This window comes from Cyprinus carpio, chromosome B3, assembly GCF_018340385.1.
Source record: "Cyprinus carpio isolate SPL01 chromosome B3, ASM1834038v1, whole genome shotgun sequence".
NCBI classification, from domain to species: Eukaryota; Metazoa; Chordata; class Actinopteri; order Cypriniformes; family Cyprinidae; genus Cyprinus; species Cyprinus carpio.
Genome location: NC_056599.1, coordinates 33401448 through 33419762, shown reverse-complemented (window position 1 = coordinate 33419762; position 18315 = coordinate 33401448). Strand labels below are relative to the sequence as shown.

The following is an 18315-nucleotide window of genomic DNA, read 5'->3' as shown; positions in this document are numbered from 1 at the left end:
ATCACATTATGGTTGAAAAGGTAATTTAAAAAAATATTGTAATTAATGAGCAATGGTATTATTCTGATGTAAAATGTAAATGTATGGTACAAATCAAATAATGGTGATATTATATACACCACGTTACTGTACACCTTGACACTATTTTGTAAAGGACTGTAATGTATGTAAATGCAAAAATTGATAGGTTTATGCAGAAATGACAATCTTGCTATTATTTCTCCCAATGTAATTCCAATCCAAAATCTCTTTTTAATGGAAAATAAATAATATATTTAATTTAGCAAAGATACTAAGTGTTATACAAAGTGATTGTGGGGCAGATACTGGGCACTGTCAACCACAATAAATAATATAAAATAACCATCATAAAAGTCATTTTATAAGTCAAAAGTTGTCCACAGCATATCTCTCAAATCTCACTTACTTTTGTATAATTGTGCAGAATAAATTTGGATAAATTGTTTATTAAACCAAACTTGTTCTTTTTTTGTTTAAGTTCAATGGTACAGTTCAACAGAATGGATTTACAAACCATATAAAAAACTCTGTTCCGCTTGTGTTGAATTACACATATATGACAATTTAACCAAGAATGTGTATACAACTTAAATGTGCGCAAATTTACTCAAAATCAATTCAGTGTGACAAATTACAAAATGATGGATTTATGAATGTTTGTTAGAAATGTGTACATCATTCATGGATCCAAACGGTCACACTGATTTAAAAACTTACATTTTACGCAACATTATTTTACGAATGAAATCTCCCTTTTCAGAGCTCCAGTCTGGAAAAGAGCAGCATGAACATTCTTCTAAAACACCTGTTTTTGTGTTCTTCAGAAGAAAGTCGTTAGTGTTCGTAACGGTGTCATGTTTGGCTGACATTATGCTTGCATCAACACTTGCTAGCATGTGAAGTTGTGTATTGATGTCCCAGTTTCAGTCACATAATCGAGCGATTGTTGAGCGAGCAGCTTGAGTGTGTTGACATACCTAGACAGTTACAAAACAAAATTGTTATTATCGGAAATGGGTTGCTGTTGCATGCAAGAAATCCACACTTAGCTGTTACACGTTAAACACAAATAACACAAACCACACTTGTCATTAAATCATTTATTATGACCTTAATAAAAACACAATGACCTCCAAAATGGTTTCAGATCTTAGCTTTTTGTCAGACATATAAATACAAATCTCAACAAGGGAAAAGAACAAACAGTACAGAAGGGAAATCGATACAAAAGGTTGTTCGCTAATGAACTTGTTTTCTTGATGAAGGAACTGGTCAGTCTTCCTGCCTCTCGATGACTCAGTGTATGTTGATCATCACAGCCACAGTCTAAACAAACACGTCCCCGAAGAACTGAATCACGGCAGTCTGAGATCTGAGGCAGCGCAACTGTTCAAACAATCAATGCTTGTGCCTTTAGCGCTCCAGAGAATGACATTTGAGAGTATTGGCCCTGTTGCTATGGGAATCCAACCGAGCGACAGCTGATTAAAATGGAGACACTTCAAAAATCACAAGGCACTGGTCAGACAGACTCCAGACACTGACATCAGAGACACCGCCGTTTGACTTCAGACTCCCGTCTCTTGCACCACTTCAACAGAAATCGTCTAGGCAGGAATGACCTACTGCCCAGATGGCTACAAAACACTTATCGTCAACCTTTGGAGACCAACATGCTAAGTTTCTTTCTACACAGCAAACAACAGCCACCAGATGTGGCGGAAGACCAAACAATTATCTGCCATTATCGTTCTAGTGGCGTTTTCCCAAAACCAAGAGTACTTTTCGCATTTCGCATGCATTTTCTGGCCCAAAACACAGAAGCTGATCTATTACCTAGCCATCTATGATTAAATCAAAATGGCTAATGCTTAAAATGGACCCGAGTTAGAATTAGACACCATATTTAGGTTGGTACAACTGAAGGAAGCTTTGAATTTATTCAGCAGACAACAACAGGCAGTACAAATGGATGTATTTTGTCACAAAAATTTAAAAAAGTTTGGTTTTATAAACATTCGCAAATGCAACAAAAAGTTCGCAAATCCAGTCACGATTAAATTAATTTGGGTAAATAGTTCGCAAAACAAAATAGTACAATTTAACACAGTGGATTTACATACTATGTACACAAATTTGTTCTGCTTGTGCGCAACAATGTATTTGAGAATGAACAAACAGTTTGTAAATTCAGTCACGTTTAAATCATAACAGTGAACTTAAACGCAAGCAGGATGAATTTGGGTAAATAGTTCATAGAATGGACAGTTTAAATAGTAAAAAGTTCGCAGTTGTTTTCTTTGCATTTAAGTTCATCAATACAATTTAATCAACCCGATCTCATGCCAATTCGTACACTAGTTTACTAGGTGGCTAATTTGTACGAATGCATGCAATCTCACTCGTATGAATCTGTACGTTTTGTGAAAAATCTTACATATTTTACAAGGTGGCAAATTTGTAGGATTTTGTATGCATGACCACCCCTACCGCTTACAGAAATCATACAAAATCTTACGAATGAGGTCGTACAAATTCATACGAATAAGCCACCTTGTAAAATACATACGAATTGGTCGTGAGAAAAGTGTTGATTTAACAGAGAATGGATTTCTGCACACAAATTTGTTTTGCTTGTTAACTAAGAATGTGTAAATAGTTAACAAATCAATTCCTGGCTAAATTTGGGACTATTTAATTCAACGCAATAAATGACAAAATAATTGATCTTTTTGCCTTCTTTATGAAACAAGTGATTTACATCATTCATAAATTTGTTCTCGCATAAATTGCCCCATCAAATTAATGTTGAAATACAAAAGACTGCTTTTATGAATAATTTACTTCGCGTGAAACAAGCTCCTTTTGTAGGTCATTCATAAATCCATTCTCACATAAACTGACACTGAATTAAGCATTCACGCAGTGATTATTTTTTTTTTCTAAAATCTACAATATGAAAAAGCAGTACAAACACCTGTGTGCATCATTCATTAATCCATTCTTAAACTGAAATGTAAATTTATGAAATATTGCTTAATTGCTATGAATAATTCACAGTTATTTTGACCAACAAAAAAAAATATTTTAGGGCATATTTCATGTTAAGTCAACTAAACGACCAATGTAACAGAACGATGTTGAAAAAAACTGTACATTTATCTCCTCACAGCCTCGTTTTCAGTCGCTTCACATTAAATATGGCGTCCAGCCTGACTGAGGTCCATACTAAACCACGAATTCAAACCTCAAGATGGCAAAAGTGATTGTCTAAGATGAACGAATGAAGGGAAGGTGACATCATGCGAAACTAAAGAAACACGTCATCTCAGAAAACCACTGCCAATCAATGTCCTGATCTAGGGTCAGCCTTCCCGCTCGATTACATTACAATCAGTACAACACATACGCCAATGTGTGACACCAGATCAGTCCTCGTCCACGGAGACATCTCATCGCTTTCACACAGCGCGTTCGGCAGGGAGCGTGAGGTATTTGAGCCCTCGGTCGCAGCAGCTCACACAGGGAGCCCATTCAGCCGCCGGAGGTAGGATCAGGCCACGGCTGGAGCTGAGGTAGGTGGAGCTGTGCTGGACCTCCCTCTAAACATCAGACCGCTCAGGTCTTTACAAGAGTCTGCTAGCATTTTTAGCTCTTGGGGGGGTGAAAAAAAAAAAAAAAAAAAAAAAAAAAAAACTCTTTTGAACTCGAGTCTGTATTCCTCCATGACGATTTTAGTTTAAACACAACAAGCTTTCCTGATTTAACCGCATACATGCAAAAGTTGCGAATTTACCAAACAAGAATGAACTTTCTGACCAGGATTATTGCAAACTCTTCCTGATTTTTCCATTTATACCTGGGGCAATAGTTTTTGTTGATTCTGAATAAATTCAACTCAACGCACTTGAAATTGTGCATTTCGAACAAATAAAAGGTGATTAATCATCTCATAACAGCCTCTGTTAAGAACTCAATAGACACTGGTTATACAGAAATGTCCTCCTGATGCTTCCTGGGATGCAGAACGGCACGACCACCATGATATGTGATTCAGTCTTATAGTTTGTCAGCCGTTTTATTGCAAGTGCTTGTTGTGGGCACAGCGCTACAGAGGAGGAGAGAGTCCAAATACGGCAAACGAACGAAGATTTACACACAAACATTCGTCCTGATCGTCCACTGCTGACGACTCCGTGGCGTTCTTTCGCTGTCGTTGGATAGAGAAACAAAAGAGGCTTTTTTTTTTTTCTCTTAATAACTTGCATCGTTTTTTTTTTCTTCTCATAGTGGTTCTTCCCAGGTTTGGACAGAAATGAAATCGACAATAGGTAAAAGATCAAAACGAGATCTCTGAAAGAAGAGAGATTGTTCATCTTTAGAAAACTGAAAGAAAGAGTACCATGTCTTTCCCCCTTGGCCATCCAAAGTCTCAGTGAGTATATTCCCGCCCCGTTAAACCGTGCATCTTCACCCCAATTTACATCTCCGGCCCTCCCCGCATCTCCCCCGCCGCAGAGTCTCATCTCTGGCCATGCAGGGCTGAAATGAAGGGCTTCTGCTGGCCGTTGGCGGGCTGGGAGACGGGAGGCCACGTGGGCGGCTGGTGCATGTGATGGTGGTGGTGATGGAGTGCGTGGTGGCCTGTGGGAGAGGACGGCGGCAGCCAGACGGGCTGGTGGTTGGGGGGCGAGGAGGCCCAAAAGGAGCCGAATCCCTGTGCGGAGGCGTGGGGAGGAGGAGAACATGCCATAGACACCTGGGCCGAAGCGCCAGCTCCACTGCCGCCCGTGCATTCAGACGTCCGCAGCTTGGAGAACATAGTGATGGCGTCGGGGAAGTTGGGCGGCGTGGCGGGAGTGTTGCGTGGAGTGCACATCTGAACACAAACAACACAAAAAAACAGCTCAGTTTATCTGATCCCATGTTGGTTAGATAACAATAGATAAAAAACACAAAAGCACAGGACAAAAAAAAAAATATTTCTATCAGTTTCATTACTTTTACACCATTTTCAAGTAATGTTTTAATTTAATAACTAAAAATGACATAAGATAATCAACAAATAAAAAGTTTGTTGATTATGTTTTTAATGCATGCCGGTAACACCACATGACTTTGACTTGGTGGATAAACAGCTGTCCAAATATTAATAAGCATAATATTTGGACAGCTGTTTATCCACCAAGTCTAAGTCATGTGTATATATATATATATATATTCTCTGTTATGTCAGAACAGCAGAATCATTATCAATTTGAACTGAAACGTCAAAATGAATTTTAATAGAGAAATTAACGCATACACACTGTACAAAAGGTGTATTCGAGGTGATCACATGTATGAATTATATTTGAATAAAATTAACAGATAAGTAACATTATTGACCCATGTAAGGACAGAGCATGGCTTCCTGCTGACTGGACTGGACTGGACAACCTCTACATAATGAAAATGAAGTTTTCCACAAGTGGTCTGAAAAGGGCAGTTTGTGTTACATTACAATATGTGAACCGCATACTATAATAGTAGCCTCATAGCATATGTCCGATGTGAGATTTATAATTATAATCACACACAGATGCATATGTCAGCTACAGATGAGGCATTATGGGACTCTGAGACTCTTAAACAAAAGGATGTGCTCGCTGCACAACAGACTGAACAGCACTGTGCTGAGCATCAGTCCCATGATTCCCATAAAGCATGAGATTTGTTTGCTCAGGAGCTCTCAGGCCCCTCTCTGCCATCCGTGTGTTATGAAGGAAAAGTAGGCCACATAATTGACAACAGTTTCAGCTCCTGATAACGGCTCCTTTAATAACCACCACACACACAGATCAGGTGACTGATATAAGAGCAGCAAGGGTTTGTCAGCAGTTTTATTTTGGTGGAGCAGCTCTGATGCCGGTCAAAGGTACAAACACACATCCGTCTATTAAGTAGGTCATCCAGACAGCAGCTTCAGTGTGGATATAAACACTCAAAGGTCACGTCTTCACCCTCCTCAGTGTTTACATCAACACTGCTAATCAAACCCCGTGTCTGGAAAAACACAGCTGAACTACACTCCTCTACAGATCTTAAGCGACATAGTTTTGTATTTAGCCATTTTCACAATCACTCAATGTATACCTCATTACGTGTTAAAAGGTAATAACACTGCTAAGTAAATTAGCATATTAGCCATTTTCAAGCCAGAGTAGTTCTTTCCTGTAATGAGCCATTTTCCCCACAAATAGTGGTGTTGAACGAAAATACAAGAATTTATTACAATTACAAAAACAGTTGAGTAATCGATAGATGAAAACACAATTCAGCAAATTACAGTTGTTAAGCAAATGCCTTCCAAATAAAGTTTGTTTAGCTTTCTTTAGCAGGATATCTAACTCCGTGTTAAGCCACGGCCGTTCACACCAAAAATGATAACTATAAAGATAACGATATTAGCGTCCACATTAGCAAACGATATTTTAACTCTAAGCGCTAGCACGTCTGCCACTTTAAATTCTCAAGCTCATTATAGCAAGATGGATTCTGATTGGATGGCAATGTTTGTAATGTTCATCAGCTGGAAAAAAATTGTTTGGAAAGTGATTCCAACGATATCGTTTCTCTGTGCCTTCATCATTATATTGCGGTGTGGTAATATTAAGAACGATTTTTAGAACTATATCTTTATCGTTATCTTTATAGTTATCGTCCTTGGTGTGAACGGGCGTTTAGCCATTGTTTTAATATTATTTGGAATTAGCTTTTTTTTATATTTTCCAAGTTTCATTTTGGTTGAAGGTTTAGTAATTTTGTTGTATGTTTTTGTTATTTTTACAAGTTGTCGGTACAGTTTTAATTTTTATTTCAGTTTTAGTTTGTTATCTTAGTATTAAGAAATGTTATCTTGGCAACTAGATGAAATAAAATATATTTTTATTTTATTTGAACATTTGTAACTAACATTACAATAAAATACGTTACTAAATATTATAACATACTCATTTTAATGTACTATTTAACTTTTATTAAAATCCATTTTATATTATGACCTACTATATTTTACTTCTGAAAACATTTGGAATGTTTCTTCAAATCTGAGCTCTAAGGAAATTCAGAGTTTTTAAGCTGTAATTACGGCTTATATGAAGACGTGAATGCTTTTTACAAGTTGGAATCTGATAAAACCAACATAAAAACACACCTTTTATCATTCGTTTATATACTCTGAGAAGAGTACCCAAGCACCTCAAGCAATCTGTAATAAGTTATGTTTAAAATAGTCTTGACAGAGATCGCAGATAATAAAGGAATGTTCCAGATTCAATACAAGTTAAGCAATAATGTCACAAATGAAAGTTAACCAGGCCAGTTCTCAGTAAAAGCAGTAACGTGCAGCTTGTATTTTTGTTACAGTGCAGTAAATATATAATTTGAGCTGACGAACAGCTTGAATGTTTACAGGCTTCAGTGAGTGGTTTAAACTGCTCAGGCCGGCGGAGGGTGGAGTGTTTTGCTACGAGACTCTCTTTTCAAGGACAGTCAAAACAGTGTGTGCTGGGCCCAGCCAGGAGCTCAGAGGACCGGTTTGAAGCCCGCAGGACTTTCTGTGGCTCCCTGCACCTCCTCGAGATAGAGAGAGAGAGAGAGAGAGAGAGAGAGAGAGAGAGTCAAAGCAGACGTGTGCCAATAGCAGGTTCCTCTACAGGAAGACAGGTCCAGACTCGTGACTTCGAGCCCTACTGCCACAGCTGATCTGACTACAGACCTCTAACACTTGAAAAAAGTGGTGTGGGATTTACTTTAAAACAATTTTCACTCAGAAATTGCTATCGAATTCCATGAAAAATACAAAGAAACGGCAAGTAACGATAAATATATCATCTCTGTTCTATTTAGAACTTTTTAAACCTTCTTTTTAGAACATTGCGACTGGACTAGACCAAACAAATCCATTAGCATCAATTCAATATTTACATAATTCTAAAGTCAGACTTCAACGTTCAAGTTGTTAGCTAGTTTGTATCCAACTACCATTTCGAAAGTTTTGCATTCACACCATGTTGTAATTTGACAAGAAACAGTCATTATGTAAATGCCTTATTAATAAATCTTTATAAAACTATTAAACTGTATTGTATGTCTTATGTTGTATGTTCAGATTCATTTAACATTAAAACATTAACAAGTCATTTACTGGAATTATTCACCAGAAATACTAGGAAAAACTACATTTTACACCGAGGACAGTTCTTCTTAATGAAAATTCAGATAAACATTAATAACTGGCCTTTATCAAATAACTAACTCACCCAATTTACCAGATATAAATGTTTTGGAAACTGTATTATAAATTATATTTGTATTTTTATGACTTAATATGAAAACAATATTCAAATGATTCCTTCAGAGGGAACTGAAATCATTAAAGCAAACAGTCTCCTCAAGATAAAAATAAGTGTATATTATTGATTTATTTTGTGCGGAGAACAAAACGGAAGTGACTCATAAGCATGTACATCTGCGGCCCTCAGGAAACGGGTCCCGTGTGTTTATAAATGACTGCATCTGTATTGTGTACACACACACTCACAGACCAACACACATACACACACGCTTCTGATCCAATCAGATCCTGCTCTTGTCTTTGCTCCGCCCATTTGCCCATACATGGTCCCCAGCTGCATGATGTAATGGCTGCTCTCAAAATGAAAACAAACACAGATAGACTTCCTGCCCCTGCCTTTCTCAAACACACTCCCTTCACATACAGCCAGAGAGAAAAAAGAAAACACACACACAGATTCAGGCACGCACATGTTGTGGGTGGAGGCTGAAGTAAATCTTTTAAAACGCAGCACGTCTGCAAGAATCATATCGCGGCTTGTCCAAAGGGACTGGTTTTGTGAGAAGAAAAACGGATTGCATAACCCTCAGCAGACTGAAGAACTGCGGTTGCACGTCTGTTTTTTCAAAGAGGAAACAGCACGGCTCGTGTTTTAGCCGTCTGATGAAGTTCAAAAACAGCTGCGTGTCTGTGTGTAGCGTACAGACCCAAAAATCACTTCATCAAGCCCCAGAGCACATGACTGATCCAAAGGTCAAGGGCTAGGTCAGATCTGCTCCTATCACTGAGGGATTTGTCCAGCATATCTTCAAACTGCTTATTTATGAGGCTACATATCCAGGAAGACAGGATGTGGACACATGAGTGGGAGTCAGTAGACTGTAGAAGAATCTCTGATACTTGACTCGTCTATTCTTCCCAGATATTTTTTTTCAGACTGCTTAAAAGCGGGTGAAACTGTCAGCATGTTAAAACCTTGAGTTCTTAAATTCAGCCCCTTTAAAGCATCGGTGCTACAGTCATCTAAATTCTTAGGTCATTGCGTCATATCTAGCCCTCCCCCCCCCAGACTCTGGCATCATAAGTGTTCATAAAGACAGCATGGCAAGTTAAAAATAGCAAAAAGCATATCTCTTTGTGATCCATCTAGCTGTTTTCGAACAATAAAAAAGTGAAATGACAGATTCAAAACACTCTACATAAGCTCGTAGGGCTGCACGATTATGACAAAAATCATAATTGTCGATTATTTCCTTGAAATTGTAATTGCGATTATTAATTACGATTATCACAATTTACATTGAATGATGTTTATACCACTGTTTGATGCAACCGCATGCCGTATTTTTATAAGAAAATAAACGAGCTGAAAACACTAACTGAAAAACTTTTAGTCCTTTTCTATAGTATTAAGCCTCAAATGTCAACTATACACTGAATTGGTTTCTAATTTAAATTATAAAAACATAAAAATATGAATGGTATTATGTTATAATAAAACTAAAAGTTAAATAATGGGAAAAACCCTTAAGATAACATGTAGAAAAAAAACGCATCTTAGGCACACAGAGTAACATAAGTGGACTTTGAACGATTATTTGCCGCTTTGAACGATTACGTAATCGCGATTAGAAATTCGATTAATTGTGCAGCCCTAATAGGCTACAACATCACAAGACACACAAACAGTGCTAATGTATCAAACACATTTGAGCCTTTTTCAGTGTTTTGGTGTCATTATGTTGCTAAAGCTAATACTGTGATATTTTAACAAAACAGTGCACATAAACATTATAATTTATTTGCATTGAACGAATTACAATGATAATCAGCTTTCTTGGTCTTGTATTTTAACAATATGTTCGTCGAAATCAGTGTTACAGTGATTTGTTTACATACTATTATAATTTTTATTAATATTTGGAGGAACTTTATTTTTATTTTCCAGGTCTAATTTAAAATTGAAAGTTAATTTTAGGTAGGATTTTTTAATAATTTTGTCGCGTTTTGTCATTTATAAATAGAAATAAAAAAAAACATATACGTGTGTGTGTGTGTTTACATATTCAAAATATGCATTTCTGAAAAGTTTTTCTTTTTTTTTTTTTTCTTTTTCCAAGGAAACATTAATCAACTTTTATATCAGTTAGTAGCTTTAGTAACATGCATCAGTTACTTGCCAGTTGCCAAGGCAACGTTCATCATTTTTGTAGACGTTTTGCAAATTTTATTTCAATTAACAAAAATGTTTTTAATAGTTTTAGTTAACAACACCATTTGCAGTGCATTCTGGGATTGCCTCAGCCTGAAAGTATACATGCAATGCTTAGAATTGGGCTAAAATAACTCGCCTCAAAAGGCAGTATAATATTCTCCCTATTGCATCTGCTTTAATATTATTTATTCATAAAAGAAAGCAAGCAAGAAAGAAAGAACCAGTGCAAATACAAACAATTCAAAACTTCCTTCCTAGTCGACTAAGACCATTTACTGAAACTGTGTTGTGAAAACAAGTCATCCAGAAATTGTCCTGGATGTGACGTTAAATTTCTTCTGAGAATCAGAGAGATGCTGGAAACTGGGCATGAAAAACAATTCGGACTGTTTCTAAGAAGCCCTGACTAGCAGGATAAGTGTATTTCAGGCTCTTTAATAATATCTTTGGCCTTCAGGAAGTCCAGCCCCTCATTATTCTCTCAGATGCTATGCTGCCTGATGACAATGACAGGATGCTGATGCTCTTTTCGAACTAAACGCACTTACCATCTGGTGATGACTGGGGATGTTGGCCTCCTGGAAAAAGGAGCTCAGAGCCGTCTGCAGAGAGAGAGAGAGAGAAAGAGATTGGGGTGAGCTGGAGGCATCTGTGTTACAACATGAATGAGCAGAACCACTCTGGTTTGGAAACGGCCGCTCTCTGCTCCCTCCTCCCTGACTGTGACGGGCGCGGGTCAACCGGTCCAAGCACTCTGCCATCTAAATGAGGGTTTCTAAACTGTCACGCAATCTGTGCAGGATTCTAGGAACTAATACACTATGCAGGCTCAGAGATACAGAAATATGTGAGACTGGAAAATACCCACAAACCAACATGTAGGCACCCCAGTTCTCCTTTCTAAGACAAGCATCGCTACTAGTACTACTGCTTAGACTTTTGAACATCTGAAATTAATGATGCCGCGTATTGTGCAGCTTTTGAGGAGATCTGAGTCTAGCGGATGATAAATGGAGCACCATATATTTACAGTGAAGGAGGGTCCTGGGACATTTGAGTAAAGGTCTTTGCACGAAATTCTCATCCGAAATTTTTGCATGTTAAAATATAAATACGACCTCATGTTGTGTCAATCACGTTTAGATACTGTCTCTGAAACTTTTGTCCATCATAAAAAAAATAAAAATAAAAATAATAATAATAATAATAATAATAATAATAATAATAACGGAAAAAAAATTGGACCAGGTTCGATTTTCTGCGTTTTCGCATCCATAGCAAGCATTTTGATAGGAAAGGATGACAAACACGAAAAAATTAAATAAATAAAAACTACAAACTAAAATCTACAACATACTAAACAACACATTGCTATATTTTGCACAGGCAAGCCTTTATGACTCTAAAAATGACATTTCCCTTGCACCTTAAATACATGCGAGTGTATATACATAATCAGTATTTCCAATAAGTAATATATTTCTCGTGATAAAAAGTTTTTTAACAAATAAAATGACTTAATCTCTAAATAACATCAAATTTTTGGGGGAGTCGCACCAGATGACATTTTACCTCAACTAACCATGACTTAATCATCTGATATTTTATTATTATTATTATTATTATCATCATCTCACACTGCAAATCTTATAGACATAAAATCTTATAGACAATCATTTGTTGTTGTTTCCACTTACTAATATTGAAGTTCACACCTTGATGACTTCCAATTGAATGCACGTGAAAAAGGTCCATGCATTAATTACCAATCTATCTCAAATAAACGCTTCGATTTGGGGTGAAAAAATATTCACCCCAAATGTAAATGGACTATTTATGAGTAGACTGAATGACCGTTTCAGAATATGATTTGACGATGATTCACATGCTCAGTGCTTCTCTAAACTCAAAATACAGTCAAAATATGGCCCATCATGTGTGTGTCTGGCCTTCTCTCGCTCAACCCCGCGTCTGGTAACACTTCCCCTCAGTGCGCTCTCTTCCCCCTCTCCTGTCTTTCTCCTGCTCTCTCGTTGTGTTTAACAACAGCCACGGCGAGTGCAGGAATGTCTGCGGCTTGACGTGACACACATATCAAGATGAACTCGCCAGTCCGCCATTGTTTCCGCTGCTACAGAACCACAGAGTTCTTTGTCATCAGATCTTCTCCGTCCCTCCCCCAAACACCGTCATGTGTACAGAGCCTGTTCCCATTCAAGTGCTTGACTATTGCTCATTTCCTACTGCACACACACTGTTATGGCTCTAAACAACGCTCGCTTGTACCTCAGAGCATCTGTATTGTGTTAATGCTGACACTGACTGCTAAAGGAGGATTCCTCAACCTGGCATCCGCACTAACAATGATCCTGAGGTGAACAGCTAAACAATGCACACAGTCCAACTGGTGATCCTGGTGAGCTACGCATCCAAGAAATTGTAATATTGGATCGTTCACTCACTACCTGATGCATACGGCACACAAATCTGGAAAACAGTAGGGGTCGACCGATTATCGGCACTGTTATTAAGCATTTTTATGGTTATCGGTATAGGTCATTTTCAAAACCGTTTTGCCGATAAAATAATTTAAGAGCATTTAAAGAGAGATTTTGTCAGAGACCTTATTATTCTTAATTTTGATGTTAATTTTCATTATACACAAGGTTAAAAATAACGGTCTACTTTATCTGTAATACTCCATATCGGTTGACCCATAGCCAGCAGCTCACGGAAAATTTGAAAGCTATACTCTGATTGGCTAGGATTTCTAGGAATCATGTGTTGAAAGGTTTACATTGGTCTGAAACAAAATTCCCAGGTTGTAACAATGTGCCTCCCAGCGGAAATTCTAGTTGCTGAATCTGGAAGTTCAGAAGATTGAATCTTTTAAAGTCATTCTGATATGAAGTAAATTCTTGTGCACGTGCAGATTATCTCTTTGCAGAAGTCAAACAGTGTCTTCCTGTCAACATGGGTGGATCTGAACCAGAATAATGCAATGTGGACTATGCAGAAAGGTTTGGCTTTATGAGACAAATGTCTCAACGTGATGGCCAAAACTGATGCCTGGTTATGTAGCAAAAATTGAGATTAAATTTAGAGTTGGCACAACAAAAACTAATCGAGAAGTGGGGTGCTTCCAGCTTTAAAGAGCAGTCAAATTTACCATTATTTGGCCAATTTCCACAGGCCAAATTCATAAGTAATCCATGCAGCTGGGAAATGTGAGCATGAAAGTTTTCCCCACACAGATTTCGCAAAGGACCCAAGCTGAAGGCATATTTTTTCCTTCAAAATTTTGCTGAAACATTTGTTACCGCAACTATACCCTGGAGCACAAAACTAGTCATAAGTAGCACAGGTATATTTGTATCAAAATCCAAAAATACATTGTATAGATCAAATATATCAATTTACTTTTATGTCAAAAATCATTAGGATATTAAGTAAAGATCATGTTCCATGATGATATTTTGTATATTTCCTACCGTAAATATATCTAATTTTTTATTAGTAATAGCCATTGCTAAGAACTTCATTTGGAAAACTTTAAAGGCGATATATAAATATATATTATATATATGGGGTTTTTTTTTTTTTGCACCCTCAGATTCCAGATATTCAAATAGTTGTATATCGGTCAAATACTGTCCTAACAAATACATCAATGGAAAGTTTATTTATACATACAAAACACAATGTACAAAAACCAACACCCAAAAATTGTACCCTTACTACATGTCCAAAGGTCAAGGGTCACATATTTAGATTTATTCCCATTGCTCCAAAGTTTTGTATGTAGGCTACATCATGTTTTTCCACTGTAACCAATCGCAGACATTTCTGTTGAACAATGCAACAGCAGTCTGATTGACAGAAATTCTATTCACTCATTCACCATTCAAAAAGCTTTAAAACCAAAGGGAAAAGAATCCGGGATAATTTGGAATCATTTTGAATTTGTTACATGTCACATGTAGGCTACACCGTTAAAACACTGGAAGCAATGTAGAAAAAAATCTAGAACAATCCTATTGTAATCAAAGACTAGACGAGGTGTAAATCATTCATGAGAGTCTGAACTGTGTGCAGAGCTCATATTGAGTAAAGATATGGCCACATTTTTAAAATTACATCAATATTCAACAGCAGAGTGATGCATGATGCAACTTTTGAACCAAGCAGCTTTCTGTTGGTCAATGCGGTGAAATCCCATTGAACCGATATGAAATACGCATTGAGAAATGTTCAACTTTCAATTACACAAAATTTCGGCAAGCAACTGTAAATGCGACCCTATTTTGGACCTGCAGTCAGTGATTATAATACTGCTACACTGTCAATTTCCAAATACAAATTCTTACTTGTTTAATAACACTTTCGTTAATCAAGCTAGCAGGACCAATGTGAAGTTGTTAAGTCGCCATCTTCGTTTAATAACGCATAAAACTGCAACACACCCATTTAAATACGTTTCAGCTTGTTTTTGATGTGAAGGCTACATAAATAATACAGCATTCAGTTGCCCCACAAAGGTATTGTCATGTAAATTACAAGCATGATTACAATAACAACGATAACAATTGACAATTGTGATTATTGTCCGTTTCTAGCAGGTTGCCTGCTAGGTTTTGACACACAGCCAGAGTGTCATATCCAGCCTCTCTGCGAATGATTTCTGCCGCTCCAGTGGGAATAAGCGGGAGCAGATTCTGCAGAACCATACAAGGCACGCTCACAATAAAACCAGGTCAGCGATGAACAGAAAGGGACAGAGACAAATGGAGAATCCACACGGAAGCTGCTAGAGCGAATTACACTCACTTTGCTCCACGCAGCCCTCTAATGTGGAGAGACCGCTCTGAGAATAGCAGCAAACACTTGAAAATGTCACCGGTGCCATTTTCACACTTGCTTTGATAGCTTTCATCTCTAGAGTTTTTGGTTTTGACTTGCAATAGGTTTGCATGGTGAGAAACACTGTGGGTACTAGCAACAGATGTTTACCACTGTAACTAGGTAACAGCTTCACTGTTTTATTTATGTTTTTGTCCCTTTGGTTTTACTATCACAACAGCACGCCACTTGTGTCTGTTACTAATGCATGAGATGCAACGAATGCAAGATGTTCAGGCCATGGAAATAAGCTACCAAAATATGGAAAATCTATCAAATGTCTAGCTTCATGAGACTAAAGCACAGCCGACGGCTGGTCAATATGTGGATATTTTCGCAGCATGTAAGCTTTAGCCATCCCTGGCTGCTCTCCGTCCTGATGTTATCACAGAACGAGATCAGAAGGTTAAGAGCAGACCTCTCTGACTCCTTCATCTGTCACTGAAGCTATACATCGTATAAGACATCCAAAGGGGACATTTGTCCTAGACATGCACTTGGTACAATCAATCACACTACTACCAACTCCAGAGAGAGAGAGAGAGAGACCCTGTTAGACCACCTGTTCAAACTACAGCAGCCACAACAGATCGCTCTGAAGGAGATACATCGGAGAAACCATCTGGACGCTGCAGATACTTCAGGATAAACACAGCTGAATTGAGAACGTGAGTGCTGGGAATGTAAACACAAGCATATCTGTTAGTGAAGGTGTGGTTGACTTCCTCTTTTTTCACAATAGGGAAAAAAAAAAAAAAACGGCAAAAGTTGCCAAACACTAACCACAGTGAAGTGTACAAGGCAACAGTTATGACAACACTGAAACTAGTGCACTATATACCATATGTACAGGAGACAAATATTTAGGCTGTATCTGAATATTCCTTACTATATAGTAGGCAATAAAATGTGCAAAGAGCAGTATGTCTAAATTCATAGTAGTCCAAAAAAAACCACTAACGCCATTTTCGGCCGCCGAAAACTCAGCGCATCCCTAGACATGACGAATGTAGCATGTTTAATGTATTTCTCAAAAAAAAAAAAAAAAAAAAAATTGAGCCAAAAATGACCTTTTTAATTTTTTGTTCCAATCTTCCACAGTACTATACAACAAAGCACGCTGCACAGAAGTCCCACAATGCAGTGCACACAACATAACTGGCCTAACTTCAGCCATCTTTTTTTTTTTCATGACTCATTATTTGATTCGTCTGCCCAACAAAACAATATTTTGCAAGATAACTGGATGCCACTAGCTATATTAAATATGTACGTAATAAGGTCACGTGACAACAACATAGCGTACTACTGTTTGAAATGTTTACCGTTATCAATAAAAGCTGATTCACATACTATTCTCTTCAAAAACAGGCAGTATTCCAGTCCAAACATAGCCTGTTGTGAGTAGAGTAAACTTTACCCTACTTACTAGGGTTGAGCTAAAGGGAATCGACTCACTCTTTGGCTTACTACACGTGGGTGTAAACAATACACACATTAACTAGACAAACCAGTGTGTGTGTGTGTGTGTGTACTGTACTCAACTACTGGACCATTTCAAACAATCACCTCAATCTGCCTACTAACACATACCACAGTAAGAACAAAACACAAACACTCGTGAGCCGATGTGAATGATTAAAGGGTACTTGGGTTCATTTAGCTGGATTTTCAGCAGGGAATGTAAATAAAAAACGAGTGTGAGTGTGTTGCAACAGTGCTGATGAGATCGTTTCTGAGGCATGTCCGTTTGTGGCAAACACTTCCTCCTTACAGGAAACACTCAAAACAACCACTTCAAATGTGTGCTGCCATAAAACAGGCTTACGCTAATTAATAAACCATCAAATACAAACTGATTTGAAATGTAATGTTTTACTATCAGTCACTATTGAGTGTTTGTAATAACTTCTGACAGCGATCCAATGTGGATTTTGGTCAAATTATGAGGCAGAAATATGTTGTTAGTAACATTCTAGAATAATTTTATGTGGGGCGTGAAGAAAAAGTAATGTAACTAGTAGTGTAATGAGTTACTGTTGCCAGAAATTAATAAGTAACAATATTACTTTTGAAAGGAGTAACTAGTAATGAGTAATATATTACCTTCTTTGAGTAACTAGCCCAACACTGACAATCAGTATGGCGCTGGCAACACCAAGGTTATGGGTTCAATTCCCAATATATGTATGAGCTGATAAAATGTATACCCTGAATTTAATGCAAGTCACCCGAGATAAAAGCATCTGCCAAATGCGTTAATGTATGAATATTTGTAAATATATTAGTGCTGTCAAATGATTAATCACAATTAATCGCATCCAAAATAAAACATTTTGTTTACAAAATATGTGTCCCAGGACCACAAAACCAGTCTTAAGTCGCTGGGGTATATTTGTAGCAATAGCCAACAATACATTGCATGGGTCAAAATTATAGATTTTTCTTTTATGCCAAAAATCATTAGGATATTAATTAAAGATTATGTTCCATTCGGATATTGTGTAAATTTCCTACCGTAAATATATCAAGTCTTAATTTTTGATTAGTAATATGCATTGCTAAGAACTTCAATTGGACAACTTTAAAGGTGATTTTCGCAATATTTAGATTTTTTTTTGCATCATCAGATTCCAGATTTTCAAAAAACGTTAGTTGTATCTCGGCCAAAGCTTTGAAAAGCTGTATAGATCTCAATTTTTAAAAATGTACCCTTATGACAGGTTTTGTGGTCCATGGTCACATATGTATGTACTGTGTATATTTATTATGCATATATAAATACACACACATTCAGTATATATTTTGAAAATATTACATGTATAAATTTATATTCATACAA

The 18315-nt window shown here is 37.2% G+C and overlaps 1 protein-coding gene across 1 annotated transcript in view; it reads right to left on the bottom strand.

Moving 5' to 3' along the window:
• Nucleotides 1–1106: 1106 nt before the first annotated feature.
• ubald2 (UBA-like domain containing 2) overlaps nt 1107–18315 on the bottom strand; it is an 18212-nt gene continuing 1003 nt past the window's right edge. The window contains exons 2-3 of the mRNA XM_019100029.2: nt 11123–11176; nt 1107–4900 (exon numbers count right to left, since the gene is read on the bottom strand). Coding sequence (XP_018955574.2) covers nt 4544–4900; nt 11123–11176 — 411 coding nt within the window. The 3' untranslated portion in view covers nt 1107–4543. The remainder of the gene's footprint in view (nt 4901–11122; nt 11177–18315) is intronic.